A 14,888-nucleotide genomic window follows, 5' to 3' on the forward strand; every position below is an offset into this window, starting at 1 on the left:
TTTATTTCTTCACAATATCAGAGACGACAAAAAGTAACATAATATCTAAATTACAAACATCATGCAAACAATACAGTAACTATAACAAGTAACGTCCCAAAATACATAATTCACATAACACAATGCTGCACTGCAAAGGTACAAATGTACAGAGAAAAACAGTCAAGTAATAACAAATATAAACAAGACTACAAAAATACTGTATGAATACAGTCACTTATGTTGTAATAATTTCATTTAACGCCCTTGCTGTATTTGCTTAAATGAATTTTCTTTCAAATATCATCAGATGTACAAATTAAAAAATTACACCCCGAAATTTTCACAATAAAAGTGAACAATTAAATATGTAATAGCAAAATATTGCTAACAATACTGAGAATAAATATGCAGGATTTTTCAATTCACTTCTGCACTTTGATCAATATGATATTTACATGAATATATTCTAAACTCACTCAATATTATGACGGAGGTAATAACTCAGTTTGACAGTAACTCGTGTGCGTTTTGTCAACTAAAGATAAACCGTATTAAATACTGAAAATGGCATTAGCGGCTATTTGCTACACTCCGGCCACCCAGCAAACACACAACGTTACACGTTTTCAAATCTAAAATATATCGAATTCATGTACAAGCTTTGGCACAACAAAAAGAAAAAGTATTTTGGCGAGTGGCTAACTTTTGCTCTTCACTTGTTGGGGACGCCCTTGTCATCTCTATCATTGCTCCCTTCAGCATCATCTTCAGCATGACCTTGACCTTGGCTTTCATTTTTATCACCGACACTATTGCCCGTAGGACTCGCGCGTGTAAAATCAACAGACTCGGTCGAAATCTCCCTCTCCGCCGCTATATCACCATCATCGGCAGGGGAAAGCTTTGGTCCTTTATCTCTTGAGGACGATCTTGAACCTGACTTTGTCTGGTATTGTAGAGAACGATTGTCATCTCCATCATTGGTCCCTTCAGCAGCATCTTCAGAATGACCCTGACCTTGGCTTTCATTTTCACCACCGATACTATTGCCTGTTGGACTCGTACCTGTAAGCTCAACGAACTCAGTGGAAATCTCCCTTGCCGTCACAACATCAACATCATGATGATGATGATGATCATCATCATCATCATCACCGCCGCCGTCGCTGATACTTCCAGAAGCCTTCCTTGTCCGGTGACCTTTGGAGGATGCACTTGACCTTTCTGGGATGGCATTACCTGGTGCTGTTTGTGATTCGATTTTGTCTGCTTCAACGTCATCTTCCGGACTTCCGTTGGAATCAGTATCCAGACTTACAGGAGGATTCTCGACATCAGCATTGTCGACGTTGTTCGGATCTGCACCTGACTTTGCCGATTCGCCATATTTGATCTTCTCAATAACATCTTTGGCCTAATGAACAAAATGGGAAGAATATCAGTCGATGGTGCTAGCCCATACATCACACCGTTTCTAATCTGCAATCCAGCCGAGCCCAGTGTAGATATTATATAGTTTTACGCTGCTTTTAGCAATATTCCAGCAATATCACAGCGGGGAATACAAGAAATGAGCTTCTCACATTGTACCCATATGGAGAATCGAACCCGGGTTTTCGGCGTGACGAGCGAACGCTTTAACCACTGGGCTTCCCCACCGCCCCGTTTGTTCCTGTTTCCTCAGATGTATAACACACTTGCTTTTCTATGCCACAGGTGGGGTATCCTGGTATCCTGAACAATCAGCCACCCTGTTAAGCTATCGTATATAATGTATGATCTGTCGCTTTCATTCCTTATATCACTCCTGGACTATTGTATAATATATCGATTATATCACCCATGAAGATCCGGGGGAGAATTGACTTTCAGCTGCCCATGCTCGAGCAGCCCAAGAGGAGACTACGAGATCGAGTGGCCAGGCTTGCTTGGTCGATGCATACCATCGTAGATCGAGGCTTATGATATCAATCACTGGATTGTCTGGTTCAGACTTGATTATTTACAGATCGCCTGTCATATATACAGCTATAATATTGGTGAGTGCGACGTTAAACCACAAACAAACAAAACACAACACACCAAACCTACCCATTTGTGCATGACCGCCGCTCCCGCACTCGCCTCCCAGACCTGGTCCAGGGAATGCTGGGACAAGATGGCGTCGGCTTCCATAAGCCGGTCGCGGCTCACCCGTTCCGACTGGAACGTCTCCATACAGTTCAGAATGCTGGTTCTCCCTGTCCGGCTGAGTGTTCCACGCACATACTTCCATTCCTGGAGAATAACATGAGGGTACATGTGATATAGCAGCTTCATATGAGGGGCGGTGGTGTAGTTTAACGGTTAAAGCGTTCGCTCGTCACGCAGAGAGCGCGGGTTCGATTCCCCACATGGCTACAATGTGTGAAGCCCATTTCTGGTGTACCCCGCCGTGATATTGCTGGAATATTGCTAAAAGTGGCGTAAAACCCAGCTTACTCACTCACTTCACATGATGGAAAAATATGGATTTCTGTCCTATTTGATCTTAACGCTTATATGCTGGTACAAATTCCACTAGTTTCTTGATGATGGGATTTGTAAATTTAGATTAATTCAATGAATTCTATTAAACACTTAAAATCACCACATATTACTGCATGATAGTGTTTTGTGTTACTCTTCATAACATATCCTACATTACGTGATAGATATGATAAAAATATAAGAATTACAGACAACCGTCTATGATAGTGAATAATGAAAACATTGCGTAACACTTGGAACCGATGTTTTGCCTCAGCGCCAAATCCAAATTACTATAGATAAATATTTGGGACTTACGTATAGATTGCCTCTTCTCTCGCCCAATAGAATAAGGACTGCCACTATTACGTCATAAATGATGGAACTGGGCTCCATGTACCCCCTTATCTCCAGCAACAGTGACTGGTTGAGACTGAGCACGTGGTTTTTGTACGTTGCAGTGCGTTGTAGATGCTGCAGATGAGCCTTAGCCACCCGGATGTAACTCTTGAGCTCCTCAACATGGTTGGAGGTCTCGGCATCGTATATGACCATTTCAAGGTATGGGACGAATTCTCTCTGTATGGCATCAAACAAATCTGCAAGTCAGAAAAGGGAAGTTGGTGAATTTAACGGTATTGTGGTAATTACGGCTTGATGTGTGAGGAGTGAGTGAGTGAGTTTAGTTTTACGCCGCTTTTAGCAATATTTCAGCAATATCACGTCGGGGGACACCACCAATGGGCTTCACACGTTGATGTTTGAGGAAGGCCAAGGGTTATGCAGATCATCGACGTCTACATCTGACGTCCATGAGCCAACAAGCCAAGGTTGATAAAAGGTAGATTTAGTTATCAATTAAAGTATAATTATTGCAACTTTTGTAAAATATGATGCCGTGAAGTGTATTTATAGCTTGCGAATGATATTATGAACATGACATAACGTCAGACTGTGACGCAATTGCAATCAACTGAGGCTGACGAATATTTTTTCAGGTTCAAACGTTAATGCCGCCAATTATCTCCCCTATGATTGAACTCCGAGTGATTACTGACTTGTCTTTAGCCTGAGGCACACTAGCCTGTCCTCCGCCCTGTCCAGCTCCCCGGTGTCCGTATGGACGAACATGGTGTACTCGTTCATTGCCTTGACCAGCTGATTTTCCGTCCCGGATCTTATGGCCGCCTCCAGCATGTTCTTCAGACGTCGGTCTCGGGCTCGCTGGGAAGCATAAAACAAACATGGGGGACTCGCTGGGAAGCATAAATGTTGGCTATACTCATCAAATTTATTTTCAAAGATATGGAATTCAATGTTTTTAAACCAAGGCCTCGTCCTTCGGGACTTGCAGGAAGCAGAGACCATCGGTACATGGTCTCTGCTGGAAGCATAAACTGTAACTGTTCTCATCACTGATCTTGTCAAAGATATGGAACCAGAGACTCGTCTTCAGGGGTATATACATAACATGTATGCATAAAAAGCAGAAAGAATTCTGAAACTACCCTATATTATAGTGTAAACATACAGGTCTTAGCCATATGAACGAGACACCACGGGTCTGTAAACTATTATTATCAATATCAATACCTCCTTCTTCAAAGGCACCGGTTGAACTTTCACGATGAAATTGCACACGTTGACAAACCCCTTTCGACTTTCATTCTTGGTTCTAGCGTTGACTCTCAAGCACATCCCTTCATCGCTTGGCAGAACCACCGACAAGACTGCCTTGTTATCTTTGTGGACAAAATCAGGGGCCGGTACAGGGTTATGGGTCTTTGAAGAAATCAGATTCGCTTGGAGTTCTGCACTTGGCGCTACCTTGAACATGAAATTGACTTTACGATGTTCATTCGTGTATGCTATTCCACCTTTGTGAGATATTGGAATCACTCCGATCTTGCCGCCGAGTTCACTCTGTCCCCATCCAGTGGCAGGAGCAAGGGGGGTGGGTAGCCATGTTGGATCCGGTTCCTCACAGTGAACCTGAAGCTGACAGAGTAAAGATGCTCGGTGAGCCTCTTTGTCCACGTGTTTCACGTGGCCGCCGTAAATCCTGAAGATGTACACTCCTCCTTTCTTCAAACACAACCGGAATGAATATGTTGACTCCATTTTGAACATAAACACACATTTCCTAAGTAAATCCGTATCCATGACAACTGATGACTCTGTGTCGTCAGCTGAAGGAACCATCTTCTCTGCTATGTGATAGTAGAGCTGTGGCTGATTGCCGATAGGAAAGTCTACATCCACTCGTGCTCTACCGTGGGTGGTTTTCAGGATGCCGTCTTTGTCCTTGGACAAGCTGAGACCCAGTTTAAAGAAATGTCTGGTGAAGTATGGCATCAGCTGAAACCGACCACTGGGAACCGGCTTCTTCAGAAGCTGCCATTTTGGGTTATCTGGAACACAACTGGTGACAAGTTCATCAGGATTTGTCAGAAAGTAATAATCATCAAATTCATATTTCAGTGTGGAGTCTTCCATCACTATCTCATCTTTGACTCGCGACGCCTCAGCTGTGGTGTGGGTGATGCTCCAGAGGGGGTGGATCAGCCGCCACACGCCGTTCAGGTTCACGGAAGTCCACACTCCTCTGGGGCACGTTTCCCCATCAACTTCATAGCCATCTGGTTTGCAATGGCCCCGGATAACAACACACTTAATACCCGCTTTCCTGGAACAAAGCGGACACAGTACTCTTTATGACAAGGTAATTCCTGTTGCTGGTCACAAACACAATTACAGTAATTACATTGCTCTAAGTCAATAATTGCACATATACATGTATACACCCGGATAAAAACTACATCACCACCCCTTTTTTTTCATATATCTTTTGAAAATATCTATACATTACATTGATCTCAGTTTGATAAATTTTCGTATACGCCAACGATAATTGCTGAAAAATTACATAATAAAAAATTACAATATTTTTCACATAGAAATATATGGTAAGCTGTGCTTAATGTATTTCAAGGTGTATAAATCGGTGTTCGTGACTAGTAGTTGGATGCTAAACATGCAGGAAACGTTATACATCATTGTTTGTTGCTTTGGTGTTTAATATTAACGCAATATCCCAGGTGCATATAAGGGTCTGGGCCAGACAATCTAGTGACTGATATTATTAACGGTCCACGTTCTCCAGGTACGTTAACACACCATCGATCACCGATTCTGATAACCTAAGGAATATGGCCACCTCGTACAACAAGCATACACTCACGTGCAAAAGAAACGTCCCCAAAATTTAAATTACATTATATTTGATGGATATGGCCAAAAACATGAAAAACAGTTTGGAACACATCGCCCAAACACACAAATGTACGACACGCCAAGAAAATGCACGTGTTGTATGCCAGAAGCGGGAAAAATGACTTTATTCAGTGAAATTTCCTGCATGTGCAGTAAATCACCCGTATGGTTATAAAACACGTTGGAGACTGTTCTTTGCAATCACAATCATCTGAAAAAACAGCAGAACATGCCTCGATTAACAGCAGAAAAGAGAGAAAGACCGATTGCATGCTGCAGCTGGGAGCAACGCACGACCATATTGGAAGAATCCTGGGTTGTGCAAAAAAAACGATTGGGACATTGGTCACAGGTTACAGACAAGCTGGCCGGACAGCAGACAGGCAGAGGAGCCGTCGACCGGAAGTCACTACCCCACAAGAGGACCGTTATATACGGAAGCATCGTTTTAGCAACAGATTCCTCGCCGTGACGTCATCATCACTGCTTAGCCTTGGTCATCGCGTCAGCAGGTGGACAGTGTCCAGACGACAACGTCAACATGGAAATCGGAGCCTATAGACCGTTGAGGGGAATGACGTTACCGCCGGAATATCGACGTCGAAGATCGGTTTGGGAAAGGAATGTTCGTCAGTGGCAGCAGCGGAACCGGCAACGGGTCCTTTTCAGCGTCGAGAGTAGGTTCCATTTGAACAGAACTGATGGCAGAAGACGTGTCTACCACTGGAGTGGGGAACGGACGGCACCTTGTTGCGTTCAGCAAACGGAACCATATGGTAGAGGGAGTGTGACGGTTTGGGGTGGCATGTGGGAACACCAACACTGACCTTGTTATCATCGATGGCAGCCTGACAGCCCGTCGATATATTGATGAAGTTCTGCGGCCCCATATCCTGGCTTTCCTCCAGCAATATCCAGGAACCTTGGTTCAAGAATACAATAGAACACCTCACACCGCTTTTGTCACAACGGCCTTTCCCAACGTCAACAACGTGCCCGTCCAGCCTTGGCCACGAAGATCCCCTGACATGTCTCCGACAGAGCACTTGTGGGGCCATCTTGGACGTCGGATTCTACAGCTTCCACACCCACCATTGACGAGAAATGCACTGGCTCAGGCATTACAGACAGAATTGCGACGAATCCCCAGTCACGTGATCAAGAGACTTACACACTCGGCCCGACGACGTGTTCTGACGTTCACCGATGTAAGGGGTGGACATGCGCGGTATTGACGATCTGCCTTTCCATTTCAACCTCTGTTTTGTCATTTGTTGATTTGGCTTGCGCTCGAATACTGGACAATCGACGCCCTTGTGACAACATTCCCTGTACCACTGTTAGGTTTACCACGTTCTCTTTCTTTATGTCAGACATGCTTTACATACACCTTCGTTATGCATATTAAACGTTCATATCCATTCGTGATTGTGCTTGTGTTGTTTGTTAGTTGAAAAATACTTGGGGAGGTTTCTTTTGCACGTGAGTGTAGTGTTTTAGGGAAATATTCTATCACGGAATCCCACAGCATAAGCGGATCCAGAGGGGTGGATGTGGTGTGTGTGTGTGTGTGCGTGCGTGCGTGCGTGCGCGCGCAGGGGTCTCCCCCTCCACCCTTTCGTCCCGAAAGTTTATTAAATGACCATTGAAACTCTCGTGAAAACGAGTGAAACAGAAGTGTGCACACCCCACCCCTCTCAAAAGTGTACACCCCCCATTCTCAAAAAGTTGTATCCGCCCCTGTTCAGGGTTACGTCATATACTACTCAAGAGAAGTTAAAGGACAGCCGATTTCTGGCACTACTTATTTAGCCATTGCTGGTGAGTAATGCCACATACAGCCTTCCAACGGTGGGTGTTCTTTAACTTGTTTTGAGTAGTATAAACGACATATAGTTTGTGTCAGCGTGCATAACAATGTACTCTATGATGAAACTGAATTGAGTGAATGTTTCAGTAACGTGTTTCTTGTGGAATAAACTTATATCGATCTATTTTACCCTTAAACACTTCAACTGAAAAATGTCTGGTTGCGTTAAGCAAATAGTCTGTATGCGAAGTATTCAACTCACCTTTCAATGCATAGGGTTTGACAAGACATTACTTCGTCGACATCAACAGGAAAGGTACATGTAAAACCTGTTTATTGTGTAATATGAATTCCACTTACTACTTTAAAGAAGACTGGTTAAGCGTCTATCCCGCATTATTCATTTGCCTATAAACAATACACTTACTAGTATGAAGTTTGGTCCGACTGGTATGTAAGTTACTATCATTGGCCAAAGTAAAGAGTAACTGCTTCCAAACTAATAGAGATGTTTCTTTTACACAATATCTTACCTGCAACAGAACGCAAACATGATAGAGAGGCCAACCTGACCTTTATGAAGAAGGTCAAGGTCTAATCTGGGAGTATGATTAACTGGAGGTTTCTGGCGAACACGGCGCTTGTATAAACCGTTCATGTTAATGTTTTCCTCGGCATTCCCATCGTCGTCCGACTCAATACTAGCACTGTCTTCAAATTTATCTTGATCACTGACATCAGTTACTCCGTGACCTTGGGTATCATCATAACCTTGACCTTTGCCTTCAGTTTGACATTGACCCGTGGTAGTCTGCAGAGGTTGCACGTAGGCACGGACGAGCCAGACGAGTATAGCCCTGACCTTGAAGAGTTCCTCCTTGGATTCCAGTGTGAGGTACTTAAAGAGTTGATCATAGCTGTTCAGGGCATCGTCGGGAACCTGTTTGCAGACAGCGACACTGATTACTGGGTGAGTACTAATGCACTGTTCATTGCTGTCGATTCCGCACACAGACACTAACCCATTTAAAAGTATTATACTCTTTTAAAAAGTAGGGGAACCTGAACTTGCAATTTGGATAGGAAGTCTAAGCGTCAACAAACTTTTCAAAGACAGACATCTTATGAACGCACCACAATGTATCTTTATCACCACCCCTAAATAAACACATGGGATGCACGTGCACAACGCAGTAGCCCCATTGATGTACATGGGTGTATTTCCTGATTTGGACGGTTTTCAAGAAGGTCGATAAATCACTGTAGACCATTAATTTTGACCATCAACTTGCATCACACAGTTTTTAGTTTTTGCTTCTTGTCGTGTTTTTGTTTGAAAATGAGATCGGACACATGAAAATTTCACGTCATACACCAATCATCTTTCAAGAGCGATTACTGTACAAATAACTATGGTCATAAGAAAGTTCATGTGGTGATGCACTCTCGAAACATTCATTATTATCATATAAACCTTGATTGACTCCGATATACATATATGTATCTCCCAATTTTTTCAATCGTAAATAAAAAATGAAGTTCCCCTACTTATTTTTTAAGAGTATATTTCAAAGTTTATTGTAAATTTAATAACGGAAATGTACAAAGGGTCTTGTTCAGGGTGGTACATCATATTATATACAAATGTTGACTTGGGGAATGAAAGGTACATATTAACATACATTTGTGTTTATATTGACGTCCCCAGCAACAGTTGTGGAGGCGGGGATTCGGTTTTAATGGTGTCCGGACTGATCAGGTGTCACTACGTATCTTTAACTTTGACTGGACATGGTCATAGATGTCAAATCCTGTTTGGGATATCTGTTTGTATTAACGACCAAGGACAAACTCCTTCAGAAGTGGAGTACACTCTCCCTTATCACTCATTTATTACACCATACACTTCAAGATGATATTGAGCTCTATAAACCAGCATACGTCACTGTAAGTCAAAGCCTCATTCCACAAAGCGACCCAGGCGCAGAGGTGATCGTAACTCCCACACTATTAATATAGGCTTACGATCGTCCTCGCGATAGTGAGTGAGTGAGTGAGTGAGTGAGTGAGTTTGGCTTTACGCCGCTTTTAGCAATATTCCAGCAATATCACGGCGGGGTACACCAGAAATAGGCTTCACACATTGTACCCATGTGGGGAATCGAACCCGGGTCTTCGGCGTGATGAGCGAACGCTTTAACCACTTGGCTTCCACACGTCGCCTTCTCGCGATTGGATTGCTTTGTGATAAATGTGCCCAGGATGCTATAGGCCTTATGTCACGGTTTGACACTGGATGTTTGCGTGTCAAGTAAGACACATTAAACATTTACACTATTGAAACTGGCATTGTATGAGTTTTGGATGGACACGATTTATTTCAATCTCACTTAAGATTCTGGGATATTATAAATGTTTTATAGTTTTTGCAGAAAACAGATGTACTTGGAGTAAGGACGATGTCTTGGAGCAGCGTGAGTGAGTGAATGAGTCGAGGTGTACACCTCTTCAACAGTAGTGTAGTTGTTACAGTGCGTTAAGGTATATGAAATACTCTGAAACTTGTTCACGACAAAGCAAGGATCATAAACAGGGGCCCGATTCAAAAAGCGGTTGTAGCTCTACGTCATGTGTAAGCCTATGACAAACTGTACAGTTACGATAGCTCGTAACATTACGAACGCTTTGTTGATCAGTACGAACTTTTTATCTGACCCTACAGCTAGTGCATCCAGGTGCCTTAAACGCCGGAGATGGACTTGAAGTAACCGCTGTTTGTTTCTGGTCCAGATTAGACACACTTAGAAACATACACACACACACACGCACGCACGCAAACACACGCGCGCACACTCCTCGACGTCATATATGGTCATGATGAAGTTGTCGTTAGGCGTTAAACAGCAAACATATATAAACCAGTGAGGCTCACTTACCCTGCTAGCCAGCTGGTCGGTCTTGGTGAAGTTCACTCCCCGGAGGTAGAGTTCCTTGCTGAATGACGGTGGCTCTGGTGGGGGGTAGCTGGGGGGCACCTCCCTCAGACCGGCCAGTGTTTCATTGGTAACCTACAAAAACATTAAAGTATTTCTACTTTCACGGTACTTGGTCTCTTGGTTTTGAGTACCCCATGTAGTTGCGACATAAATATACACAAAGAACTTAATTAAGCACCCCCTGAATTTTTGCAATGATAGGTTTTCAACACATACAGAAAAACTTCTCGTGGTGAGTTTTTCTGACCCGTTTGATCCTTTGACTCATAAAAACGACGATGAATGCTCATCTAAAATAAAAACACTGATTTTCATACACGTCTGTTCAAGTATGGTCTGGGAATGTTTTATGATGAATTTATTGGTGAGTGTGTACATTCAAAACGTCAGTTTGCGTGTCTTACACGATTGAAGGTCAATACCGAGTGTACCCCCCCATGTGACTGTATGACGACCAACACTCCCCTCCTCATACCCCTGTCAGCCTCCTGATCCTTTGAGGGTCAGTCTATGCCACTCCTCGTGTAAAACAGCTCCCAACAGGGCCAGGTTCTGTACAGGAGGATCCCTTTGTTGCACACGACGACCAATCATGTCCCGGATATGCTCCAAAGGGTTAAGATCGGGGCTCATTCAGTGGTGAGATATGTCAGGGGGTTTATATTTTTGTGTGTATATTTTCTCTAATGTATATTGCAATGTTACTTGACTGTTTGGAATTTGAATGAATTATGATACACGGCAATAACAAAGTCTTCGCTATACGGGCAAAAAAGGTATACACTCAATGTTTGATGGCGACTAAAGGTGAACCAAATAAGGAGCGATTTTTTATTCCGATGTATTTGATACAGGTATCAAAGTTGTAGTTTGGACCTTAAGTATAGAATGTTCAGTCGAGTAACGATAACGTTTGTAATCATTTTGTCAAATCCAATTTTAATTTGTTTACATTCTTTTGCCGGCAGTTTTCAATATATTGTTCTTGGCTTGCATGACAAGTTCTTTCATTAAAGCTCTCTTTGAAGGTATGACTTATCGATGGCTTACGTGACGCACTGGCCAATAGTAACATATGGGATTTATTTACAAGGCACACTATTTATAGCAATAACTTATCACTGAGGATTAGAATTTCGTGGTTTGAATATCCCCGTGTCATATATATCACAACTGTAATAAAACTCACATATACCATATCGCAAGGGATAGCAATGTCAACATAGCGCCCTATCCGTTTATCTATATCGCATGGGTGGCTTGGACAGAACTCATAGAAGTGATCCTAAGCAAGTGGAGCTGGCATAAAAGGCAACATTCTGCAGATTAATCTGGAATGTGTTATTATCTGCAATCAGTAACATTTGTTCGTCGCTATCTAAAAGACATGGAACCAAAACATTGCATTGCCGTACGCCTAAGTCGGCCTTGTAAATTCTTGAGAAAGACATTCCCCCAGATGTAAAGACACTAAAAGTTTGACAATACTTCATTTGAAGTATCCAACGCACTTGGCTAGCCATCCCCCCTAATGCTAAGTATCTACAAGGAAAACTCAGGTTCTTTTGGTAGTATGACAATGACAACATAACTAAAGGTCACAAAAGTATTTACAAGACAAGACAAGACAAGATTTTTATTAGGTCAAAGACCAATACAATATAAATATATTGAATATTCGCCTGTGCACATGGCGAGGTACGTATATAAAGAGAGCAATCATATTGTTATTAACATTATAGCCCAAGAGTGAGGATATGTGTGAACGATTTACAAAAATTCAACTTTGTTTCTTTCATTTAAGATATAATAAATACACTTTGCAGCTTTCAGTACTTCAAAACTGTTTTCACATTTTAACAATTTAATAAACTTAAACATACTTATATTTTCCAATAAAGTATTACTTAAATGCTGTTTACGTATTTCTCGATATTTTGGACAAATCAAGAGTACGTGGTACTCATCTTCTATTTCGTTAGTACAAAAGGGACATAATCTATCGGCAAGGGGGATTTTAGGCACACTCCATCTTCCTTTTTCAATCATAAGCATATGTGAACTGAGTCGGAAACGTGTAAACACAATTCGGAACTTCCTAACATCAATATTAGTTAAATATTTACAAATATATTGGTTTCAAAAACAGGCGTATTGACAAGAGGAATATACCAACCATCACTACATGTTGAACAATGTTGTGTAAAGAAATATTCGTTGTAGTATTCATTGTAAACAATTACACCGGTAAATGCTCTAAACGAAGGCAGAGTACATTTAAACTGCCGATATACCGGAAATTCCTGTCCCTTCACCTTCCATGAATAAATGTTTAGGCTGAATTCATACATTAATCATGTACTGATACATAGGTTTTAGACTGCGCGATTTCAACTACAGGTATTTATAAGGCTATACAAAATCCACAGCTTACATTTAAAAAAATATATTTGCAGCGATCAATATGTTTTAATATTGAAAACTGAAACTATAGAACAATGCAGCTTATCGTTGGAACCGAGCATGGGTATAGAGTTTCAGAGTAAAAGGTCATTCATTATTACAACGTTTGGTTCATACGCGTATTTCTTTCTCGTTTCTATTTATTCCAATATACAAATGTTGATCCCAACTAGCCAGGTTAATTAATCTACAGGTTTATAGCAGCAACATGCTGTAACCCTTACCTCTTCAGTATCCACCTTTAGAAGATGGTTCTCAACTCTCTCCCTGGTTCCCCTTCTGCCCCTGGGGGTAGAGGACTTCGACCCCGGGGTGGATCTGGCTGAGATTTTGCCTGCTGCTTCCCGTGCTGAGATCTTGGCTGCTGCTGGTTTTCCTTACCCTCAGGGATCGGGGAGACGACTCTAGCACTGCTAGTACATCCCATCTTGTCCCTCTAACCCATGTCCTCTCTCAACTGCCGTGCTCGTTGATTGGCAGGTACAGTCCTGGAGATATTGTAATAACGGCTGTGTGCTGGGGTACTGGTGCAAGATCTAAATTGTTACAATCGCAGGATTGTAAATTGAGCAGGAATAGTTACTGTGTTTATCTGGACGGGTTACATCTAGATCATTCATGCTTAATGTGGAAAGCTAACACCTCGCTACTGAACAGCCGGGGTCAAGATGTTGATATATGATCACTGACACATTTCATTTGATCCATTGATTTAAAACATGCTATTAGATTTAAGTAGTTGTGCGTGTACAGAAACGTCTCAATACATGAGTGCTAATAATCAAGCGACTGGGCACTGTCTTCGGTGACCTGAACTCCGTACATAGCGTACGAGAACAATTGGTGGCAGGTCGGATATCGGTGACTTGTGAAGAGGAAAATTCTTAATCTAAAATTCAACGACCTCAGTGTCGTAGAGTGCTGAATATAGCTGTGAATATTGCATACTTGAAATACGTAGACGGACAAGGTATTACACTGTACCAACTTGCGCTCAAATGCGAGAGGTGCGGTTGGGTAGCCTAGATGTTTCGCTCGTCATGCCAAATGACCGGGTTCGATCCCCACATTGGTACAATGTGTGAAGGCCATTTTCTGTATCCCCCGCCGTGATATTGTTGGAATATTGCTAAAAGAGGCGCAAAACTCACTCACTCACTCAAACGCCGAGAAGCCCTGTGTCACTGCTGTGAGACCGAGATATTAAAGTATTCAATTTGAATAATTTCTCATTCTGATTGTCAGCGAGTAATATAATTTGATGGAGAACCGTTTGCCCTAATGGTGCAGTTTTAGAACTGTTGGTCACACCTGAATGTTAAAAAACGCTTATTTATTTGTTTTTAATTTGCTACAAATCCATAAAAAGTGAAATATTTCTGTTAAGCATGTGGTTTTGGTTTTTTTAGCTGTTACGCTTTCGTTAAAATTCGATTCAAGGTCCGGTTCAACAAAGGGATATTGGCGGTAAGCTTGCTGAACTGATCTCATACTTTGACTTACAACAGTGTTGTTGCAACTGTCTGAAACTAAATGAAAACGGGTATATTGGTGTTACCATTTAACTGTGTAGGAAGCCACATTTCATAGACACAAGCACTGCACCAAAATGCATAATTTCAGTTTCAGTCTCTTTACCTTGAAGCTGTGTTCCTTGGTTGGATCAGAAAAGTTGTTGACCCGTGGAATCAGGAGAATGGCCGCTGGTAGCAATGTTATTGTGACGTTATATGACTGTTGACGTCATGGTATATTGTGACGTCATGATTACCAAGTTTTGAATCGTAGTTTTTGCGTCCGTGACCATTCGTGTTATTCCGGGACAAGCCGAAGATTACGTAAAGGGGCGAATGGGG

General features: G+C 42.1%; 1 protein-coding gene across 1 annotated transcript; it reads right to left on the minus strand.

Moving 5' to 3' along the window:
- Positions 1-243: 243 nt before the first annotated feature.
- LOC124282475 lies at positions 244-14,742 on the minus strand. The gene is made up of 9 exons (XM_046718483.1): positions 14,671-14,742; positions 13,257-13,520; positions 10,510-10,641; positions 8,107-8,513; positions 4,084-5,176; positions 3,549-3,714; positions 2,809-3,089; positions 2,074-2,259; positions 244-1,396 (listed from the first exon to the last, which is right to left on the minus strand). Exons 4-9 carry the CDS (start codon positions 8,229-8,231, stop codon positions 695-697), a joined length of 2,553 nt encoding a protein of 850 aa, XP_046574439.1. The 5' UTR covers positions 8,232-8,513; positions 10,510-10,641; positions 13,257-13,520; positions 14,671-14,742; the 3' UTR covers positions 244-694.
- Positions 14,743-14,888: the final 146 nt, after the last annotated feature.

This window comes from Haliotis rubra, unplaced genomic scaffold (genome assembly GCF_003918875.1).
Source record: "Haliotis rubra isolate DU_JTF1 unplaced genomic scaffold, ASM391887v1 Scf3, whole genome shotgun sequence".
In the NCBI taxonomy this organism is placed as follows: Eukaryota; Metazoa; Mollusca; class Gastropoda; order Lepetellida; family Haliotidae; genus Haliotis; species Haliotis rubra.

What these genes read in the sequence shown, in the direction of transcription:
- LOC124282475 (XM_046718483.1), bottom strand. Translation starts at nt 8,231, where the DNA reads ATGAACGGTTTATACAAGCGCCGTGTTCGCCAGAAACCTCCAGTTAAT. An exon ending in CGGTGCCTTTGAAGAAGGAG is followed by an intron (nt 3,715 to 4,083) that starts GTATTGATATTG and finishes TATGCTTCCCAG; the next exon opens with CGAGCCCGAGACCGACGTCT. An exon ending in GTGCCTCAGGCTAAAGACAA is followed by an intron (nt 3,090 to 3,548) that starts GTCAGTAATCAC and finishes TCTGACTTGCAG; the next exon opens with ATTTGTTTGATGCCATACAG.